Here is a 24,455-nt window from a genome sequence, read left to right as displayed (position 1 = left end):
TTTTGAGAAATTAATGAATTTATCGAAAAACTCTACGGAGAGTGTCACCTTGACGGCTACATCCCTTAAGTTTCTATGTTTACTAATAATCATTTACACTTGAAAATAGGCGTGGGAGTAATCAATGGCACACGGAAACATCCACAAGGTATAGGGCCTATATTTATTAATTCTTTACGAATATTATATTTCTTCTGTTGAAATTATAAACAGGGGCGTAGGCAGCTTTCTTGGTCAGGAGGGGCAAAATAAAATTTTGGGGCACAAACGAAAAAAATGCAGTTGCATCATACAATACATATACTGGATTTGTTTTTTAGAGAGGCTTTATTGGGATGATAAGCGCGTATAACACGCAAAAATTTTGTATTTTACACTATTTTCGCCCATGATCGGGATGAAAAGGGCTTTATTGGGACAATGTGCGCGCGCAGCGAGCAAATTTTTATACTTTATACTGTTTTGGCCCATGATCGGGCTGAATTTTTGGCGGAAAAGGGCTTCTTGCCCTTTTCTTTTCCTTTGCCCTCCAGATTTCCTCTTTCATTTTTTGTCAGAGGGGCACTTTTTCTTTCATTATTTGTCAGGGGGGCACTCTGCCCCCCTTGCGACCCCACTGGCTACGCTACTGATTATAAATCTTCTGTTGAAATTATAAATCACAGTGCATGATGGGAAGACATTCCATCAACCTCTGAGGTACACCTATGGATGATTAGAATTGCCGGAGGGAGGCTCTACGCTAGATTTTCTTCATCAGATTGTAGCCAGATCACGTTCAGATGAAAAATTCAAACTATTCCAAATGGTGTCGCAAAATTTCTCCAGGACTGATACTGACGCAAAACGTCAAGATTCATTTTCATTCATCCCTTCTCATTTATCAGCGGGTTTATCAGCTTATACAAAGATCTTATAATTCTTATTTGATATAACATTTGCTACATTTATACTTAATACTGATTGATAATTACCATGATTACCTTCTGGCAATGTAATAGAAGCAAGAGTGCCCCCAACCAAATCAAGAAGCAACCCAAAACTACCCGATACAATCTTCTGTGTTTCCCGTTTCACACCAAGACCATGGATGGATAACTTTGTTGTGCGCATATAGTAATACGTTATATTAGCCATAATGCACTTAAATTATTTCATTTATATCCATTTTAAACGAGCTCATGAATGGCATATAAAATTTGGAAACTGTTAGGCCACAATAAGCTTGCTTAAAAAGTGGGAAAAAAACTAAATTAATGTAATTTTGGAATTCTCATGGATAAAAACAGGCTAAATTCCGGAGATATTTTCATCCAAAGCTTAATATCTTAACCTTCTTCCCAAAAAGCAAATGTACAACTTCCAATAGAAAACAATGAGCATCTCTGGTCATCTGGAGTGACTTTCTGGATATCACTCTTCATGGATGGCCTACACATCACTCCAATGGATGACATTGCACTATTTGAGATTGAATTGATGTTCATCATGTGAAGTTCACTCTTTCCACAGTGAATTTAACTTAAGAATGAAAGGAACACCATTATAAAACACCACACAGTGGAAGGGGAAGGGTGAAAATAATACATGGGCCAGCATTCCACAAGCGGGAAAGAAGGAGGGACAAGATATCATATGGGGGCCCCTTACACCCCTTTTGGCTATGCCCTGCACTCACAAATGATAACACGCACAAATTGTTTTGATACATTTTGACTGAGTTGGAATTACCTGCTTTGATTTTATTAGTATCAAATTTGATAAAAAGCACACATTATTGTAATCCTTAATTGGGTAAAACATTAGGTACACAATGGCTCACTTAACGACATTATATATCTCTCACAAAAACTGTCATAACGGCATTGGTGATCTTGCTAAAGTGTGAAAAAAAAACACTGAAGCTGAAAAACAGTTTCTCAATATATAAAAAATATAATTGTATAAAAAGAGTGCTTGTAAAATTTAAATATCAATATTTTCAAAGTTTAACACTTCAATAGCTCTATCAAATAATTTTGAGTTGATATAACATATTTGTACAAACAAGGCACAATATTTGGTTTATATGTATAAGGGAACACAAACATAGAAGAAGCCTTAGACCAATCCTATAATTGACACTTTGATGGGGTGAACGTCAATATCACATAAGACAATGACTGCGAGGTCAAGATGTCACATGTAATTAGATGGGTAAAAATGAATGCTTTTTTCTGCCATATTATTTCAAAAGAGCTTACTTTTTCCATACCAAAAAATTAGGCAATTATCAAGTTTATATACCTCTGTATCATTCTTGACCTCACTTTTGTTATTTCATAACATGCGATATCGATGTTAACCTCATCAATGGTAGGAAAGTGTCAATTATGGCTTTGGGATTAGTCTATAATAAATGCAACTATTATCTGTTTCAACTACCATGTCACTTCATCAATTTCCTTCTTGTTACAGGACTACTGTTGGCACCAGGCATGCCCCAAATTAAATATATGTTTTGCCCAAAAATCTTTTTGTTCTGACAATGGGGTGTGGCAACCTGGGAAAGCCCATGGTTTTTTCTTTTTGGGGGGATGGGGGAATCCTGTCATGCACCCACCACTTGGATTAAAATCAATAGCTGTCCAAAACAATAAGCATGTGTCACTCTCAGTAGTTGAAACAGTTAATAGGAACATGGACGTATAATAGAGCACGAAGTGCGATGGACTTGCAACTCCGTTCGTCGATGTGAGGTCAGCGATCGTCACGCTTGCAACATGTGGACGTAGATGGCAGCAGCATTTTTCTTTAATTAGCATATTCGTGACATCATGTTAACGTAATTCTCCACAGCACTACGCATATTTTTTTAGGTAGCTTTTAGCTTTTTCTTCACTTTTCTAAAATGGCGACGCCCAGGGTTTAATTACAAATTCTTCAATTTATCAATATTTCATGAAAATTTACCAAACAAACGGATACAGTCATGACAGTTAATATTTAAAGTACATGTATAAATGGTCATAGTTATAAAAGAAAGTATAATAAGAAACATAAACAAATGAATTGTAGCAATATTCAATATTAATGGCAGCGGCCGTGACTTATCAATGGCGCTGGTGGGTAATACACGGGGGAAGCCGACGCGACGGTGTCGCCACCTTTTTGCATTGCGCTGGTATACGAGTTGCAACGGCCTGATAGGAAGCTTACAAAGCTGAGCTTTTACCTGCCTCTGTAACAAAAGTGAAATGGGTCAAACTAACATTGATTATGTGTGCAATAAAGGGAATTGATCCTTCAATAAGGATACTAGTTTTGTTCATAAAGCTTCATTGAACTTTTTGCTTGTTCCCTAAGACCAGGCAACAATGATGCATAACTTATCAGGGGTCTTTTTGCTTGTTCCCTTAGGCCAAGCAACAATGATACATAACTTCAATATCAGGGGTCTTTTTGCTTGTTCCCTAAGGCCAAGCAACAATGATACATAACTTCAATATCAGGGGTCTTTTTGCTTGTTCCCTAAGGCCAAGCAACAATGATACATAACTTCAATATCAGGGGTCTTTTTGCTTGTTCCCTAAGACCAGGCAACAATGATGCATAACTTATCAGGGGTCTTTTTGCTTGTTCCCTAAGGGCAGGCAACAATGATACATAACTTCAATATCAGGGTTCTTTTTGCTTGTTCCCTAAGGGCAGGCAACAATGATACATAACTTCAATATCAGGGGTCTTTTTGCTTGTTCCCTAAGACCAGGCAACAATGATGCATAACTTATCAGGGGTCTTTTTGCTTGTTCCCTAAGGTCAAGCAACAATGATACATAACTTCAATATCAGGGGTCTTTTTGCTTGTTCCCTAAGGTCAAGCAACAATGATGCATAACTTATCAGGGGTCTTTTTGCTTGTTCCCTTAGGCCAAGCAACAATGATACATAACTTCAATATCAGGGGTCTTTTTGCTTGTTCCCTAAGGCCAAGCAACAATGATACATAACTTCAATATCAGGGGTCTTTTTGCTTGTTCCCTAAGGCCAAGCAACAATGATACATAACTTCAATATCAGGGGTCTTTTTGCTTGTTCCCTAAGGGCAGGCAACAATGATACATAACTTCAATATCAGGGGTCTTTTTGCTTGTTCCCTAAGGCCAGGCAACAATGATGCATAACTTATCAGGGGTCTTTTTGCTTGTTCCCTAAGGTCAAGCAACAATGATACATAACTTCAATATCAGGGGTCTTTTTGCTTGTTCCCTAAGGTCAAGCAACAATGATGCATAACTTATCAGGGGTCTTTTTGCTTGTTCCCTTAGGCCAAGCAACAATGATACATAACTTCAATATCAGGGGTCTTTTTGCTTGTTCCCTAAGGCCAAGCAACAATGATACATAACTTCAATATCAGGGGTCTTGTTGCTTGTTCCCTAAGGGCAGGCAACAATGATACATAACTTCAATATCAGGGGTCTTTTTGCTTGTTCCCTAAGGGCAGGCAACAATGATACATAACTTCAATATCAGGGGTCTTTTTGCTTGTTCCCTAAGGCCAAGCAACAATGATACATAACTTCAATATCAGGGGTCTTTTGCTTGTTCCCTAAGGGCAGGCAACAATGATACATAACTTCAATATCAGGGGTCTTTTTTGCTTGTTCCCAAGGGCAGGCAACAATGATACATAACTTCAATATCAGGGGTCTTTTTGCTTGTTCCCTAAGGGCAGGCAACAATGATACATAACTTCAATATCAGGGGTCTTTTTGCTTGTTCCCTAAGGGCAGGCAACAATGATACATAACTTCAATATCAGGGTTCTTTTTGCTTGTTCCCTAAGGGCAGGCAACAATGATACATAACTTCAATATCAGGGGTCTTTTTGCTTGTTCCCTAAGGGCAGGCAACAATGATACATAACTTCAATATCAGGGGTCTTTTTGCTTGTTCCCTAAGGGCAGGCAACAATGATACATAACTTCAATATGTTCCCTAAGGTCAAGCAACAATGATGCATAACTTCAATATCAGGGTTCTTTTTGCTTGTTCCCTAAGGGCAGGCAACAATGATACATAACTTCAATATCAGGGTTCTTTTTGCTTGTTCCCTAAGGGCAGGCAACAATGATACATAACTTCAATATCAGGGGTCTTTTTGCTTGTTCCCTAAGGGCAGGCAACAATGATACATAACTTCAATATCAGGGGTCTTTTGCTTGTTCCCTAAGGGCAGGCAACAATGATACATAACTTCAATATCAGGGGTCTTTTTGCTTGTTCCCTAAGGGCAGGCAACAATGATACATAACTTCAATATCAGGGGTCTTTTTGCTTGTTCCCTAAGGGCAGGCAACAATGATACATAACTTCAATATCAGGGGTCTTTTTGCTTGTTCCCTAAGGGCAGGCAACAATGATACATAACTTCAATATCAGGGGTCTTTTTGCTTGTTCCCTTAGGCCAAGCAACAATGATACATAACTTCAATATCAGGGGTCTTTTGCTTGTTCCCTTAGGCCAAGCAACAATGATACATAACTTCAATATCAGGGGTCTTTTTGCTTGTTCCCTAAGGGCAGGCAACAATGATACATTACTTCAATATCAGGGGTCTTTTTGCTTGTTCCCTAAGGGCAGGCAACAATGATACATAACTTCAATATCAGGGGTCTTTTTGCTTGTTCCCTTAGGCCAAGCAACAATGATACATAACTTCAATATCAGGGTTCTTTTTGCTTGTTCCCTAAGGGCAGGCAACAATGATACATAACTTCAATATCAGGGGTCTTTTTGCTTGTTCCCTAAGGGCAGGCATTACTTCACATCAAAGGTCTATATAAAGGCTTTATTTTTTAAGATACAGCCTTTATATAGACCCCTGTTAAAAATGTTTAAATGTTAAAACATTTTTAAAACAGAGGGTCCATTCCCGGGGGTCCATTGTGCCTGGATAACCACTTAAAGACATATAACATTTCCATAAGAAATATAATTATCTAAAAATTATGAATCCTGGTTACAAGACCTGCTTGTTAGTGTAGTGATTCCGCTTTGCACCACCGAGGTTCCAGGCTCGAGCCCCAGCTGTATTTGGTTTCCAGTCCATACTGGCTCCTGGTTTCTCTAATCACTCTGCCTCTAAAACAAGACTTTCTTTCATGATTGTAAAGTTTCTGACTAATTTCCCTATTGAATATGATTGAAGGTGCAATGTACCGGTATTGATAATGGCACAAATAGTCAAGAGTAGCTGGAACAGTGGAAGCACCAACAAATCAAACAAACAAACACACATACAGTCTTGCATGAGCACCCTATGTGAGACCATAAATAACACATGAATAGGGTTGAGAAAAGACACTGATGAGGGGGACTCTATTTCCATGTACAGAATTACATATTAGTAATAGTTTACAAATTCAGGTTAACCCCTTGGGCAACAAAAATCCTTTTCTTTAGAATTCCCACAACCATTTCTGCTTCACTTTTGACAAAAATTCACAATGGCAATTACTGAAATCCTATCTGATAATTGCTGCTTGAATGTGAGACCCTGTACGAGACCTTGAGTATAGGCTTTGGTGATTTTTATTCCTCTGAAATTAAAAGAAAGTGCGGAAATCTAGACAACAAAAAAACCCCATGAATTCAGGTTTAAACCTGAAAATTCTCATGCCTGCAAGTAACTTCCATCACCCCCAATGTCAAAAAGCAAATGTCATCTTACATTTTGGAATCAGTATCAGTAGATAGTAAATCAGCGATTCTATATCCACAAATCTTCTTGATTTCACTAATACCTGTCATTGCTTCTGTCTCTCTACAATTCTCAACCCTGATTTGTAATCCTTTCATGATGGATTCCACTTTGTTTTCCCTTGCACAGATCACAAAGGGAAAGTCAAATTTGGCTTTGTACTTTTGGTTGAACTCACTGATGAGTTTGCCTTTTTCTGGTGTAAGGTCTGGTAAACCGGCTGCAGCTTGCTCCCTAGTTGATTCTGGTGTCAGCTGGTTCTGTTGTGCAAGTTTGCCGGCAAGATCAGGGTGACCACGTAGCACAGATTCTTTGACTGTAAAAAAAGAAAGAAGGGGAAGAAAAAGAATTGTTTATTATTGCCACTCAGAATCTTTCTTGACTAAAATTGGGTAGCCATGATTCTTTTATTATAATTGGTAGCAGGCAAGCATTTGTGTCTGTGATGTTATCTGGTAAAGATCTGTATACTTCTCCCTACATATGCAGGGCAATATGTATGCCTGTTTGCATTAAGCTATTTCAGTTCAAATCCCCTATGATAGAGATGACCTTAATCATCCACACAGGGAGTGAATTACTAATGAGTTACATGAATGGGTGGCTCCAATTCAAATCTACAACCCCTCAGGGAGATCAAGGGTGTGTACTGTGTATGAATTTCAACCGGGGTACCCCAATTACCAAGCAACCTACACATGAGCAATGAGTGAGTTGGAAACTGCATTTTTTGGACCAGATTGTGTCACATATAATATAATTGCCATGGTGCCTTTTTCAAATTATCTTGGATCAATTGGCTATACTCTTTCTAATTATAAAACACAAGACCAGTCTAGATTAAAGTTACAATGTATCTGGGCAAACAGGGCAATATGCTCATTGATCTATTCCTAAGCACACACAGAGGCGTAGCAAGAGCCTCGGGGGCCCATGGACAAGAAAAAGAACGGGGCCCTTTTAGCAGGGCTGGATTTACCATTGGACCAGAGAGCCCCCAAAATTGCCCTGTGCATGTTCCTTTTAGCCTGACAACACCATGTTTTGGACCAAAATATGGTAAAATTGCACATTGCGTGCTTCGTGCATATCATACTAGCCCTTTACATAGCAAAATTCACTTTAATTTTGGGCTAAAATCGTCTGAAATTGACAATTTATTTCGTGCGCAAATGTCCGAGTAAGATCGGTACCAAATTATGCTTATCTCCCTCTAATTTGCAATGCTTCTGCCACCACTGTCGATCTTATAATAGGCCCCACATGCCTTTCTCACGGTCAGTTTGGGGCCTCCAAATTTTGGCCTGGCCCAGATAAGTTCGGCCCTGCCTTTTAGCATCTGTTTAATCAGCGCTTATTTCATTTTCTCTTTTGCTTGGGGCCCCTAAACCCTCAGGGCCCATGGACTTTGTCCACACTGTCCCCCCACTTGCTACGCCCCTGAGCACACAACTTACAACTCACCTATTAATGGCACTTCATCAAGCAGTGTGCATACAGTGTGGTGTAGTTCTTTGGCATCGTTGAATGGTCTGCATGACCAGATGGATGACGTCACCCAAGGGGCTTCCTCTACAATGTTACCAAGGTAATGCATGAATTGCTCATATTGCATCTGGTTCACTTCTTCTATGGATTTTGGGGATGGCATCTTAGAGATCTGTGGAACAAAGTATGTTTGTGAATGTGACATGATAAACACATCTTTTTTTATGTAATTAATGCGGGGAATTAATGTTAACGTGGGCAAATATGAGGTTAATTTGGTCAGAAACCCATTATCAGGCATCAACATTGGAGGGATGATTGTATGGACCATCCCCGGCAAAATATTGGGGGGGGGGTTTATCCCTCCATCCCCCGGGATCTATGCCTATCGAGTGACATGCATTGGCGCTGGTTGTAAATTCCAATTTTATTTGCTTGACCTAGTACAGGCAACCCATACCGTAGTAGCTATCTGGACTCGACAGCACCAATATTAATGTCATACCGATAAATGATGTGTCTGTTTTGCCCGTTTTTTTTTAAAGTTTGCGTTGCCGCGAACTATGCTTGACCTACATACAGTTGTTCGGCTCAGCATATCTGACAGTAGTACGAGAAACCCATACTGTACTTAGCTCTGCTAGTAGGGCAACATCAATAACGAAAATGTCATACCGATAAATGACATATGTCTGTTTTGCCCATTTTTTTTCAAAGTTTGCCTTGCAAACTAATCTGACAGTTAGTCCTAAACGTTAAACATCATTTTCCGAGGCGCGGAAGTATGTACAAATTGGTGTCGGGTGACCTTTGACATTCTTTTGTGGCGAGTGACATGGTCTTTCAATTCACGCCGAGTGCATGTCCTTGACAGGCTTGACTATGCTTCAGTGGTCATGAAAGAGTTCAAAAGATAGCCCCAATAATGCCAAGCTATTGTCTGAAACTGCACCTCGGAAGATGTATGGTAAGAACTCAGTCCTCAAATGATAGTCATTTAACGACCAAAATAAGTGACTGACTATCATTGAGGACTGAGTTCGCAGTCTATCTGACAGTAGAAGCTAATAAACAATAAACATTTCATGGAAAAGAAATAATCTATTTTTATGGAAATGTTTTAATTAATACTTTAATATATGGCTAAAATCAAATATCAATAAACTATGCTAAAATAGTATTTGCTTGGACCAAACTATACAAAGCCCGTTTGTATCTATCAAAAGTTACTTTATACCTTCTCCCGGATGAGCTTGGTGCCCCACTGGTGTCGATGCTCTGCACTTCTGAATGTGTTGGTGAATGCCTGTACTGTCACAGTAGCATGGTAGTGAATCCAGCCTGATCCAGCAAGGTCATATGACACCTGTTTACAGATTTAGTGATGTCTTCACATCATGCGGTTGATGAAATCAGCATATCGTGTCGAGCAAATGGCATAAGTCGTACACCAAGTGCACGTTAAATCCGTTGTTTATATTTGCTATGGAAATTCCATACAATGATACGAAGTCTGCCATCTCCGAGTCTCGGGCCGAGTCTGTGAACATCGTGAAACACGTCTTCCGTTGTAAGTGATAAAATAATTCAATTTTACACATTTAATGTTAAATGCACAAATCGTAGAATAATTATGAAACGAGAATTTTGCTTGTGCTGCTGAAAGTTATTGAAAATAATAGAAATGTCTCCCTGGATTTTTTTCTGCGAGGAGGGTGCAGAATTCGGATGTACTTCGACTTTCACTCGTTTTGTGTAGCTTTGTGTAAGCTTAAAAACTGAATGAACAAATCTTCAACATTTTGAGTAAGCTCAAGGCAACGAGCAGAATCTTGGTCAAAAATCAAGTTACCTCCACACGGAATAAATTATAAAGCAATTCCTATCGTAGTAACTTGTTCGCTGACCAAATGGCCCAAGACTCTTCTTTCTGCAAGCTCAAGTCATGGACATGGATGGTGGGGGACATGGTAGGTATTATAGAAGGAGAATTCATGAACCCAGTTCCCTTTGTACTATGATCGTTATGAGTCGATACTGAGCAATCAGGTATGAATGGTGCACTATCGATTTGCTAAGCTTCTTATCTATTGAGCTTGGCCGGTTATGAACCACTGTTATGCAGAATGACATCATTTTTACCCACAAAGCATTGTAGCCGTGACCATAAACAAAGGAAAACAATTTACTTCCGGTAATTTTATATCGCCAATATTTCTTATGGCCAAGCTTGGCGGATCGTAGAAACAACATTGCCAGTATTGGAAAACCTTTCCAAATCATTTCCACTGGTTTAAAAGTCCCGCAGACACCCGCCAGTATTACTAATCACGATCAGAAAAAATACATAAATTCACCGTAACTTTGGAAGGAAATGAAGGAATTCGATCATGTTTTCGCTAGTAAATCAACTTGAACTCGGAAACACAATGACGCAATCGAAGATCATGTGATCGATGCAAAAGGGCACTAATACCATCCATTTCCGGTACGGGCCACCTGGGGGGTCGGTTTAAATTAAATTTTAAAATAGATGATCAATATTGTCGCATAACGATCATAAACATCAAAGGCCGTGTTTGAGGGACTGCACTGATCAAATCCATTCAAGTGATGACTCGCGACGCATTGAATAGCGTAATCGGCTTAACCCCATTGAGTGGATTAGGATTTTTCTGTGGAATCTCCTTCTATAATACCTACCATGCTCAAGTCAAGCCTTTTTTTATCTATCTGAATATGCTGCCATGTGTATAGGTCACCCCGGTCATCCGGGTACTTATTTTACATGACGCTACAGTCGGCTACACTTAAAGCTGAATTTATACTCGATCGCTTTTGCAGAAAAGCGATTTTCATGCATGCTCAATGTTTACTTACATTTACTTACAATCAGATACAACCATCTGAATCTATTATTTTGCTAATTAATTAACCTTTCTCAATTATTAATTTTTGGCGATGAATTAATTCAAAGCAATAATTATTAGTGTTGGTATCGACAAGGCTTTGTCGACAATATTGTCGACAAAAGCACTTTTGCCGATTGTCGACAAGAGCTGTGCATGTATCGACAAAAAGTAAACAAACAATTTGGCTAAGAAAGCTTGAAAAGATTAACATCTTAACAAAAATTTACCAAGGTATTTTCGGGATCTCTTATTCTTTACATCTTTGTCGATTTCCCTGACATTCTCGCCATGTTTCTTTAGCGTTTTCATCCCGACTTTTTTGATCTATCGCACACGCTGGTATAGCATCCAATTCTTTCACTCAGCAGTCGCCATTTTCGCTGTCACACAACATTGGCAAACAGGGAAAGTCCCTGATGATCAACTTTATTTATTGAAACAAGCACACTGGGTATTTATGTGAAATGGGTAAAATATGAGCCAATCACAGACGCTGTTTATTTGCGATTTGTCCTTTCACACGATGTTTTTTTTTTCTCATCTCTGACAATGACATCATGGGTCACAGACACGTATGTGCGTTCCACAGCGTTCAATTGTGAATGTACATTGTAAAGCTATAATTAATATTCATTACACTAAAAGGTCAAGGCGAATCATGATGACGTCGATGGGTCACATACGTACTTTGCACAGGGTTTAATTGACATTGCGTGAATACATCTAGGCGGAAATAGTTTGATGGCTAAACCATGGCATCAAACATACTTAAATGGACTTTTTTGACCAAGGGACTCTGACACCAGGTATTGTTAATAATAAACTTGACTTCTTTATTGTAACGAACTGTTAAGCCTCCTCCGAGCATACAAAAGTATTTTCCAACTCACAAAACAGTCACGTGCTCGGAATAATTGCACACGCTCTCCATATTTGGGGAAATGGGGCGGAGTTCAGAGCAAGTTGCGCGATGAGGCGGATTAATATCGGTAATTTGTGATTCGGCACTTCTGATGTTTACATTTAGCAACTGAAAAAATTCGAACGAAGGGACGGGAAATCATCATATTTGCGGATCATGTTTGGTATCTTTTTTATATTTCAGCTCAAAATCTAGCATATTTAACTCTTGCCTGGTTTTCTAAAAAGGGGTCAATCATTCATTGCCAGTTCGTATCGCTGTCATGGTATTCCCGCAGCGTGTGGTGCCGTCGTGGTTTTCCGTCGTGTAGGTTGCCGAATTTTGCACCCGGAACGTCGCAAAATTCGCCAGGTTTGTGGGACGATTTTGGGGGTAATTAATTAGGTCTGATTGTCGACAGTTGTCGACGTCGGCTTTTTAATTTTGTCGATTGTCGACAATGAAAATGCTTGCCGATACCAGCACTAATAATTATTGACAGCAACTGATGTTTTAAAACTGTATTTTGTGTCATTTAGAATATTTTAATTGTCGTCTGCAATCGCTATCGCTGTGATAAGTATAAATGCAAAAGCGAAGGGCGATGCATCGCAAAATTGGGCGATTGCCCATCGCTTTTCAAAAGCGTATAATCGCAATCGCCCGGCGATCGAGTATAAATTCAGCTTTACGCTTTTCAACCCACAATAGATTGTGCAGCTGAGCGACTACTTGAAGACTTGTAGCAGAGCTCATTCAGTTGTTTACGTTCTGTTTTGACCTCGAATCGAGCAAATTTCTCGGCCGATTTCGGTAAAATAAAGGTTAAATACTTGGCAAAAATTACATTTTATGTGAAGCTGAACACATGAACATGTAGAGGAGAGTCTTTATTTTTGTTGTTGGCTGGAGGCCCCATGGCGAGAAGTTATAGAAATGGTAGTATTTTGGCCGATTTGAAAAGGGACAAACCACAAAAAACTACAAATTTGACTTCTGAATCAGATTTGTTGTCAACGGAGGTCAACGGCTTGTGACGTCACTCCGGGGTCACCTATACATAAACCATATCATGACTGTAAAAGGCGCAGTGTCAAAGACCAAGGACTGTCCAAGTACAGGGCCAACTACACATGATGTACATGATGATCATGTGCATGATGTACTAGCTGCTAGCTTCCCATGTCTCTAAATCTTCTCAGCTTCCTTTGTGTTTATTTGTATCTTTCAGAGAATTGCTTGTTGTTGAAAGTATAAATTGAAGAAATAGGATAAACCATCAGTGAATGTTCGGCAAAATTTTTAAGGGGGTACTACACCCCTGCCCAATTCTGTGCCTATTTTTGCATTTTTCTCAAAATTTAAGGGCATTGGTGACAAGTAAGATATGTATACATGTATTATAGGGGCAATTGAAATTTTATTTCAGCATAGACAACAGAGTGCAGACAGTCAAAAATGAGGGAAAACCAATATTTGATCAATAAATCAATAACTACTTGCCTTGAGTTGCTGAATTTTCAGTGCAGTAGTTGTAGTCCTTGCCTAGTACAAGGAACTTATACGATGTCCTCATTCACAAACTGATACTATCTGTCCATCGTATAAGACTGTTACCGTACGGGAGCGTGTTGAAGGAATATTACACAGTCAAGAATAGGCTCCATCATTTTTTTGTTCGGATCCCTCACAGTCTCCCAAAACATCAAAAGTGTTGCACGTATACTTACTTAAAATTGTCCTTTTTCACATAACGCAGACAGAGTAGGGCCAACTTGCCTAGAAATGGTCAAATTTTGGCAAGGAATATCTCTGTGTAATCCTATGTAAGTCCCACATCACATCGTTATCGGCGATCATGTTTTTTTCTTCTTAAAGTTTGGCTGGTACCCACCAGCGTCATGCACGTGACGTGACACAGCTAAAATAATCGACCGGAAATCGGGGATCATTAAAACGTCAACAAATTTCAAAACACAGAAATCAGTAAACTTAATGGCGAGCGGTCCGAATTTTGAGCCATACAAGTTTATGTGGTGAACTAGTCCTTGCCCCTATAATATAGGCTACATATCTTACTTGTCACCAATGCACTATAATTTTTGAGAAAAATGCAAAAATAAGCAAAAAATTGGCTAGGGGTGTAGTACCCCCTTAAATTGATCAGAATGTGCATTAATATTCACATACCGGTACAACATAGAATATTGGTATAATCCAGGTACAAATTTAGATATTAAAACCAGACAGCGAGTGGCATGATAGACTGAGAGATGGCAAAACCGCTCAGCTATATGGCACTTTTCCCATACACTCAGAACACTATACCCAGTCTGGTCATGTCATATGTTGTATGATGTGTCGTACTCAGCCCATCTCCAAACTAACTTATAAGATGAATTATTTTGCATGACGGCATGTCAATTTACGCTTCCTGAAAACACTCTGACTTTGCATGTATGTTGGAGTTTTGTTTGAACAATGCTTACTTCATGTTATTAGAGGACCTATACCTGGTGGCCTGACGATGGGTTAATCTCCCCACCAGTGGCTGACCTGTTTATGGAGTCTTTTGAATGGGAAGCTCTTTTGACCGCTCCTAATCCACCTCGGATTTGGAAATGCTACGTTGATGACAGAGTCACATTCTGTGACTTAGCGTCTTTTCTTACCCACCTCAACAATCTACGCAAGGATGTTATTAAATTCACTTATGAGGAGGAGACCAATGATCAGCTTGCTCTCAATGACATATTCCGACATTTGATGAGGATATTAAATATAACCCAATATATTTAGTTCCGGTTAGTCATTGCAAAAACTTTTACTTTACCTTGTCTTTTCTTCTTTTGAACAGAGTTTGTATTCCTTGCAGTCAATCATCTGACAAGATAGGTGGTCAGTCAGCACTCAACAACACTGTCAATAGCATGGATCAGTATTCCATTTTAGGAAGGATTGGGGAAGGTGCCCATGGTATTGTGTTCAAAGCTAAACATATTGAGGTAAGGCATGGTGTCCAGTTTGTTCTTGATAGAATTATCAGTAGCATGCATGGTAATATTCCAAGTTTGTCTGGGATAGTGTGAAAGTGACTCAGGTGTAGGTAATGAACTTTGTAGAAGGATTAACATACTCAAGGTGGGTGGAGCATAGATATATTATAGACAATAACATAAACAACTCTGTAAATTTACAGGGAAAGAAGAAACATGCATCGCAGAGTAGCAGCACAGTATTTCCATTGTAATTTCATGTTTAATTGTGTTAGTGTGTGATGCAATGTTCTTCTTTCCCCTGTTGGTGGATTGCGAGTTCGAGCCCCGGCGGTGCCATCTTTTTGTGCTCCTGGGGTTTACCCAGGGGTTAAATGGGGAGCTGTTATGAATATTGTCCATTGAGCACCACCCAAAGGTATGAGCATGCCTTGGGCATTGTATGACAGCTGACTTATGAGAGCAGAATATGTGAAGTGCTTTGCTTTGATGCATGTGAAAGGCGCTGTATAAATACCAACATTTATATTAAGAATTATGATTAAGAATCATTAATTTGAGCTGGTGCGCAGGTTGAATGTTGCTTTGTTCCAGTGTTCGATGCATAAGCCCCTTCCCTTGTTTGTAACTCTATAAATTATGTTTTGTTATTATTGTTCTGCCCATTTCAGTAACTTGATATTTATTTTGCTATTTCAGAGTGGGGATATTGTGGCCCTGAAGAAGGTTCCACTTCGCAAACTAGATGATGGAATCCCCAATACTGCTCTAAGGTAATAGCAACCAATGTGGAAACAAAAGAAGAATACCTGTGACCCGTATATAGTAAAATATTTCGCAAGGTCATATCTTAAAATCCTGTCCATCAAAATGAACCAAAATTACACACAGGATTACTTCAATACTCTAACTCTAAACACTTGTTAGTAACCAAGCAGTTGTCCAACTTTCCTTTCCTTTCTTGTACTTCCTATAGCAGCTCATTTGAGCTAAACTGGAAGCCTCTGGAACTTAGAGGAAGTAAGTATACAGATATCAGAACCGGGGATGGTCCCCCTTCTCTTTTCGAATAGCTCTGACACTTAACATGCACAGGATTTGACTCTTCGTGTACACGGGACCACCAGCTTTACGTGACTATCCGAACCACAAGACACCGTTCATACACTACATATATTTGCATGTGCTACGTAGTGTATGGGGGCGAGAAGGAATTCTACAATTATATTCTATGTACTGCTTTCGAAGCAGAGACTGCTTCACTCTTTCAGAGAAAATATCTCTGATACACTAACCTCACAGTAACTGAACATAATTTCAGGATTCCCGACCTTATAGGAACATTTTGGGAAAGGTTAATGAATTCTCACCAAAGGCAAGCCCAATGCTCGAACCCACACAGATCGTATTATCCCGGCCTACGGCTCAGCACCTTAGACCGCTCGGCCATCTCGCCCTGACTCAACAGCAAAATGCGCTGACCCGGAACAGCTTCCCGGACCACATTCACAGGCGAATAAGTATGTCCCTGGCATACAGTTGTCATGTGGCACAACTCAGCTGATTTAAAATTGGACTTTTATTGCTAGTTAGAACTAACTAAATGATTATGATTTAGCTATGTTTCATTTGGCAAAATAAAATAATTTTTGTTTTTTAAATTATTTCTGAATCAGGACAGGAGTAGTTCAATTTCAATAGCTCCTAGAAGTTGTCTGTGTCACATCATTTTTGACCATCTTTTCTTGTGGGTTAATCAATATAAATAAATCTTTAAAATATAAAAGATATTCTTGTGATAGCTGCGAGAAGATTTCACAGATTTGACACCCATGACAATAATATCAATTTGCCCACAAGATAGCAAAAGGTTGACGGCCTCTCTAGACTGATGTTTTTAAGGTTATGGTTCATAATGATATGAAGTAATAAAAGGTTGATTTTATGTTAATTTTTCCATCAGGGAAATCAAGGCTCTACAAGAAATTGAAGAAAACCAACATGTAAGTATGTTAAGACATAAAAAGTATTCAATTTTCAAGGGATTTGGGTGTTTTTCATTTAAAAATATGGAGATGCTTAGGTTGTGTATATTGGAAAAGATGTTAGAAAATACCTGGAGTGTATTTTTGCAACTTTCATTTATCACTGATTTTGTTACTTATTTTGAAAAAACAAAGAAATTTGAAGCCATTTAGAGCTAGAAATTTAATGTTCTAGGCGTCTGTGGCACTGTTTCGGCTCTCCCCCAAAGGTTGCATTTAAAAAGAAAGTTCATGCTCTCTCCCAATGACCCCATATTTGTAACATTTTGCTCTCACCGAATGCCCCTTACTTTGAAAGTGTCAGCTCTACACCTATATCCATTTCATATTGAAGTGCCCCCCTCCCGGGCACAGTATGGACGCTATGTTTTTCATTGCTAACAAGCATATCATACTATAGTACTATAAACATGCACAGTTGATAGATGGCAAAGGATTCAGTTTAAGGTTGTGGTTTCTGCATACTTTTAAATGTACATATTTTTACTCTATATCCTGTAGGTGGTGAAGCTGAGAGAGGTGTTCCCACATGGCACAGGATTTGTGTTGGTGTTTGAGTTCATGTTATCAGACCTATCAGAAGTGGTGAGAAGTGCTGATCTACCACTAACAGAGGCACAAGTGAAGAGCTACATGCTGATGCTACTCAAAGGTGTAGCTTATTGCCATGACAACTCCATTATGCATAGGGTAGGTTACAGCTACTATGGGACACCATACCGTCTCTTTTTTTAATACTGACATAAGGAGGGACGTATGGGACGTTCTACTTTACAAAACGCTGAAAATATCACTTGAGCTCTTAACTATACATATGGATAAGACATCAAATAGACTCTGTCACCAGTAAAGCGTTTTTGCTCAGCAACCACCCCTCCAGGTTCCTGAACACAGAGACTTCTCAGTAGCTTGTCCCATGTTATCGAACACTCTGCCTGTTCACATATGCAATGCTCCCACTGTTGACACTGTATAATTATCATTAGATTTTAAGTTTACTTCAAGGACTGTTAAATATCAACAAAAAATTTTTTTTAAATAATTTGCTATAAAATTTGTACTGTATCATGAATTTCAAAAAATTAAAATTATTTGAAATCAGAAGGACATTCCTTGTATTCAGAATGCAATTCGATATGTCTGATGTGCTCTCATGTCCCAGAAAAATTACTATGCAAACGTTGCTATCCGAGACATTAAAAAGTTTTTAATTTTAAAGCCAACCAATTTGTTGAGCAATGAAACAAAACATAACATCAATGAATTATGCTTTGGTTTGTAAGAGTGTTTAGTGTTAATACAGGCTAATTCTTTCTTGAACTGATAGGATTTGAAGCCAGCCAATTTATTAATCAGTGAATCAGGACATCTGAAGTTAGCTGATTTTGGGTTAGCAAGAGTGTTCAGTACTGATGAAGGAAGACAATACAGTCACCAAGTAGCTACAAGGTATGTTAATATTGGGGTTTTGGGTTAGCAAGAGTGTTCAGTACTGATGAAGGAAGACAATACAGTCACCAAGTAGCTACAAGGTATGTTAATACTGGGGTTTTGGGTTAGCAAGAGTGTTCAGTACTGATGAAGGAAGGCAATACAGTCACCAAGTATCTACAAGGTATGTTTAATAATATTGGGGTACGGTAAATATATATGCTATGTTTTGTTGCACATTTTTAGCATTTTTTTCTTAAAACATAGAACCATGTTTGAGGGACTTTCTGTGAGAACTAACCCATATCACTATGAATTTTTTTACACTGAAAATCACACTGATATCTGAAATGAACACTGAAAATTTAACACAAAAACAGCACCACTGAAAATAACACTGAAGTAGTTCTTTTGTTATTCTGTATGCAAATAACCATTTTCCAACCACACTTAAAATTTGACTGAAACACCTCTGAAAATCATTGGTCAGTCATTAATCCCACAGAAATTTATTTAATCACACTGAAATGAGCTGTTCTGTTCTATTGTTCTAGAAATTAGTGCCCTGGATCATTGCTCATTATAGCAGACAATAGTCGCTTGATAAACCACTGAAAAATACACTGAAATACCACTGAAAACAATTTCATTGTTACACTTTGTTGTGATGATTTTCAGTGATATGCTGTTATTTTCAGTGTAAAATTTTCATAGTGTATGATAAAGGCAGCACATCTCACACCTCAAGTTTGGGAGTACCCTCAACCCATGTGTTGATAGCATGCAGTGCTATACTTACATATTCATTAATGATTGGTTTACCCCTCTTATGGGTTATATCATCTATTGAGCCAATCAAAGATATGGTAAGAATAGCCACCTTGATCAAAGGCAGCATGCAGTTGAGAATAGCTACCCTGACTTGGATTGAGGAACACTGCAAGAGAGCTCTCGCCTTATATTGGACTGCACCATGAAATGAACTCTCCCGTTCCCACCAGAAGGACAAAGGCTTGATGCTATAGAAAGCACAACAAGAAGACTGTGTTTTGCACTTCACCGCACGAGGAAATCTCTCATCGACGATGGATTTGTGGCTGTTTTTGTGTTTATTGGTGGATTTTTATGAAGTGCTGGATGTTGTGTCGTCAAGTGAATTTTTTTGTGTTAGATAGAACTTTTTTTGATGTCTTCACTTTTTGGTGTTTCTAATATCGTGACCCCACCCTACCCTGTCTGCAGGAGTGCGCCTATTGTGAGGCAGGATCTACGTAACACTAACAACTGAAAGGGATTAAGCTTAAAATTGCTAAGATATTTAAAAGCTCTATTTTGATAATTACCCAGATGATTATATTATTAAATTAACCAAACAGGCCTCTGTAAGAAAGGCATTAATGCCCAAAAATACATCATTCCGATGACAAGAAGAAAATCAGTGCTTATAAACCATCTAATATTACCTCCACACATGCAGGGGGATATAAAGTTTACTTTTTATATTTTACACATGATAGGTGGTACAGGGCCCCAGAGCTACTTTATGGAGCTAGGAAATATGATGAAGGAGTGGATATATGGTAAGCCTTATTATATTGTCAATTCTGTCTTCAACATAGCCACCTTAATTATTGAGTAATTATACATTCACCATATCAATATGGACACAAATTCTTTGTCTGGCTGCCTGCCCCAGTTTATGCCTCCCCAGTATTTTGTGCCATACTACAGCCCTGATCTCCAACAGCTGCATTTGTAAGGCTGCTATGTATGAAGGAAAGATCCAACAATTGTTTTAAATTAATAAACGGTGCACATAAAGCCTATATGCAATAATACTCAAAAATATATAGGAAGAATAATTCTCTTTCATAAGTAAGAGGGTGCGTTGGTGTTTGCCTTAACATTTAAACATGGACCTACCTACAAACGAGCACCTTCCTCGGTTTGCAGCAGATCGTAATTGTATGCCATATGCATTTTAGAAATACCTCTGCTATATCATAGTTAAATAAACATCCTTTCAGATGTCTTTATCAGCAATACACAAGTTCTGCGTTTGCAGGCACAGATACATGGGGGTGTGTGTTCACATGATTATTATGTTTGATTTCATTTTATAGGGCTGTTGGTTGCATCTTTGGTGAGCTACTCAACAACTCTCCTTTATTTCCTGGTGAAAATGACATAGAACAATTGTGCTGTGTCCTGAGGATATTAGGCACTCCAACAGAGAAAACATGGCCAGTGAGTTGACTTCTTATCCATTCAGGTCAATTTAGTTACAATGGTCATATCTTTAGTATATGTGACACAATCTGGTCCATGGAAGCCATGGAAGTTCTGAGGTTTGTGATGTGTATTTTCTTATGTATTTTATTGTTTTTTTACTCCATATTTTTGCCTTTTACCTCAATTTCAAATTTGCTGCCTTTGGCCAGCATGGACCAGATTGTGTCACATAATACTTGGTTTTGACATTTTGAGATAAAAAATGCTTTCTGTTGTGTTTTTGCTATTAAGACTAGTAAAATAGTTACCCAGTTTGTCGACACCGTGCCAGGTTTCGCAGAATAATTGTTTCTCAGGTCAAACATAGTGTATATTTTCCACAATTATGCTTGTTAATTAGGCGACGAAGTTCATTGTCAACTTCCAAAATATTACTTCCTTTCTTTCAATGGTTTTTAAAACAAAATTGTTCTATTGTATTCTTCCAGGGTATGGAAGAGTTACCAGACTATAACAAAATCACTTTTCCAGAGAATCCACCAATTCCACTTGAAAAAGTAGTGCCAGATGCATCAGCTGAGGCATTAGATCTACTCAAGAAGTTCTTAGTGTATCCTTCTAATCGGAGAATATCTGCTGCTGAGGTAGGTTTGTTAAAGTGATGTGAAAGAGGTTAGACTTGGAGGGAAACATCTTATACAGGCCGTTAATAGCTATCAGAAGGTGAACTTGGCCAGTGACTGAATTTTTTTCATGCGATGTTTTTTAACCATAATGTACCAAATGAGAGGGTAGCTCATTAAAAAATCTAAATTTTATCTTTTTCAGATTCACCCTATTGTGCATGCATGACTTATGGTCAAAATGGGTTGAAAGCTAGCTTTATCATAGTGTAAGCTCTCTACACTGGCTTCCAGTAAAGGAAAGAATTTGTTCAAAATCACCATTCAGGTTTATAATGGCATACATTTCTGGTACAGCTCTATCATATTTGAGCAATCTAATCACTTTTTTTAGTCAAACTGTAACCTTTGAGAGCAGACAGACTCGGTTCCTCATTTGAGAAGACCATGGTCACTGCTATTCATTTGTATAATAGAACTGGGGATTGTTCAGTTAAGTTGCCAGCCACCAGCTCTGGAATGAGCTCCCGGTTAATGTTAGAGAGGCCGAGTCTGTGTCTGCTTTCAAACATCTCTTACAATTGTTCTTAGGTTAATTGTAATTTTGCATTATTGTTGTTTATGTTTTTGTGTCTTGGAGTGCATTTTGCCAAGCGCTGTTTATTTTTATGTAGACACTCATAATGCTCATATTAAAATAACAATAACTATAATTAAAGCTACATGTAGGTGCAAAATAATTAATTCTTTGTGATTAGGCATTATTACGATAACATCTCTACCCAGTAGATTTAGGCAGTAGGCCAATAATATTACATCTATTTATCTCTTGTTTTCCTTATTGCAGGCATTATTACATCCATATTTCTTTACTGCACCACTACCAGCACACCACACAGAACTGCCAAAACCTCAACGAAGTAAAAAGTTTCGACATAGAGGAGGACATCAGAAAGAGTACGATGTAGATGTGCCTTTGGAACACACTCTGTTGGATCCAGACTCAATAGCAGCTTATGTGTAAAGAGTGCTGGACTCAATAGCAGCTTATGTGTAAAGTGTGCTGGACTCAATAGCAGCTTATGTGTAAAGAGTGCTGGACTCAATAGCAGCTTATGTGTAAAGTGTGCTGGACTCAATAGCAGCTTATGTGTAAAGAGTGCTGGACTCAATAGCAGCTTATGTGTAAAGTGTGCTGGACTCAATAGCAGCTTATGTGTAAAGTGTGCTGGACTCAATAGCAGCTTATGTGTAAAGTGTGCACTCTTCTTGTTGGATCCAGACTCAATAGCAGCTTATGTGTAAAGTGTGCACTCTTCTTATTGACTTGTTTGAAGCAATCACTGTTAGATCATGACTCAGGACTTAGACCTTAGCTGCTTATTGACTTCATATCTTATACAGTTTTAGCAGAGGAAAACATACGGGTGTTCTTTGGAGCAGACCCTGTTGGATCCAAATTCAATAACAGCTACATGTGAGGGAGGGAGAGTTAGCGCAGCGGTAGTTCCCTTGCTTTGCACCACTGAGGTCCCGGGTTCAAGCCCGGCGCGGCTCAAGTACTCATGTGCACTTGGTTTATCCTGATTCCATGCTCGCTCTGGCAGGTTTTCTCTGGGATCTGCGGTTTCCTCCTGCTTTTAAAAAATCAGTGATTAGTTGTTTGGTTAACAAAAACTTCCTTCACCCAATGGAATTTGGGGAGCTGCACAGATAAATGGTAGATGTTACAATCTAAGTGCGGATAGGTTTGCGCTATTCCGGCTACACAATGCCTAGTCAATGCGATCTGATTGTGATGATTCACCATTGCAGCGAAATTACTGCGCTATGAACATTCCGTGATCTGTGGCAAGGCGCTATATAAATACCGAAATTTATTTATTTTACAAGTAAGTCATCCCATAAAAAGGTTTGACTAAATTTAGAACCAGAGGAGGACACCAGAAAGAGTATGATGTACAGTCACCAAATGCTGTTGGATCCAGACTCAATAGCAGCTTATGAGTAAAGTGTGCAATTATCTTATGAATCATTTGGACTTATAGGTCCGTATGCACAAAAGATTTAGACCGGGTCTAAAGTTAGACATGGTCTGAGTGAAATTTAGACCGGGTCTAAAGTTAGACATGGTCTGAGTGAAATTTAGACCGGGTCTAAAGTTAGACATGGTCTGAGTGAAATTTAGACCGGTCTAAAGTTAGACATGGTCTGAGTGAAATTTAGACCGGTCTAAAGTTAGACATGGTCTGAGTGAAATTTAGACCGGGTCTAAAGTTAGACATGGTCTGAGTGGAATTTAGACCGGGTCTAAAGTTAGACATGGTCTGAGTGGAATTTAGACCGGGTCTAAAGTTAGACCGGGTCTAAAGTTAGACATGGTCTGAGTGAAATTTAGTCTCAGGAGAAAGGACATTTTCCTTTAAATTTGTTATTTGTTATTTTGTATTATTTTTGAACTTTGCATTAAAATCTTTAGAATTTGCTAGCTACTATTTGAAGGAAATAATAGTAAAGGACCATTCCTGATGCAACCACTTAGACCAGGTCTAACTTTAGACCCGGTCTAACTCTTTTGTGCATACGGACCATAGTGTTTCTAATATTCCCTTAAATAAAAAATGGGTTTTTTTTTATTAAACCCTTTATCCAAAAATCCTGCATGGAGAATTTAGGTATTTTAAAAGCTTATTTACTATGATTGAAAGTTTGGCAAACCATGTGGACTAAACATTTTTTTTTTAATTTAGAGAATTTTCAAAAAATAAAGAAAAAGAATTGTTACAATTCCTAAAAAAATTATAAAATAGGTGGGGAAAATACTTTTCTTTATTATGTTTAAAGATTTAAAGGTCCGTAACCCGATCGACAGCATCATCCCCGATTTTTTTCATTGTTGATGAGGTTTTGGTATCACATAATAGATACTATTTTTCTCATTACTATCCTGAAATTTGACGCTCCAAGTCGATGTATTTCGGAGAAATCATGAATCACAGCGGTTTTTACAGGTATACCAGTTTGTAAACAATGGTAAATACTTTGGAATTCTGGGAGGGAATTATGAACGAAATATCAGTC

General features: G+C 38.5%; 2 protein-coding genes across 2 annotated transcripts; one reads left to right on the top strand and one right to left on the bottom strand.

The window, feature by feature from the left end:
• Positions 1 to 5,513: 5,513 nt before the first annotated feature.
• LOC140138881 (2-oxo-4-hydroxy-4-carboxy-5-ureidoimidazoline decarboxylase-like) lies at positions 5,514 to 9,622 on the bottom strand. Its single transcript, XM_072160660.1, has 3 exons — positions 9,472 to 9,622; positions 8,211 to 8,406; positions 5,514 to 7,062 (listed from the first exon to the last, which is right to left on the bottom strand). The coding sequence occupies exons 2-3, from the start codon at positions 8,395 to 8,397 to the stop codon at positions 6,713 to 6,715; spliced, it is 537 nt and encodes a 178-aa protein (XP_072016761.1). The 5' UTR covers positions 8,398 to 8,406; positions 9,472 to 9,622; the 3' UTR covers positions 5,514 to 6,712.
• Positions 9,623 to 9,774: 152 nt separating this feature from the next.
• Positions 9,775 to 24,219, top strand: LOC140138880 (cyclin-dependent kinase 20-like). The gene is made up of 10 exons (XM_072160659.1): positions 9,775 to 9,804; positions 14,905 to 15,052; positions 15,743 to 15,816; positions 17,007 to 17,046; positions 17,590 to 17,778; positions 18,416 to 18,537; positions 20,037 to 20,099; positions 20,643 to 20,766; positions 21,240 to 21,395; positions 22,222 to 24,219. Exons 2-10 carry the CDS (start codon positions 14,978 to 14,980, stop codon positions 22,396 to 22,398), a joined length of 1,020 nt encoding a protein of 339 aa, XP_072016760.1. The 5' UTR covers positions 9,775 to 9,804; positions 14,905 to 14,977; the 3' UTR covers positions 22,399 to 24,219.
• Positions 24,220 to 24,455: the final 236 nt, after the last annotated feature.

Source organism: Amphiura filiformis, chromosome 18, assembly GCF_039555335.1.
Source record: "Amphiura filiformis chromosome 18, Afil_fr2py, whole genome shotgun sequence".
Taxonomy (NCBI): Eukaryota; Metazoa; Echinodermata; class Ophiuroidea; order Amphilepidida; family Amphiuridae; genus Amphiura; species Amphiura filiformis.
The sequence above is the reverse complement of the archived record's forward strand: the minus strand, read 5'-3'. Positions and strand labels throughout refer to the sequence as shown.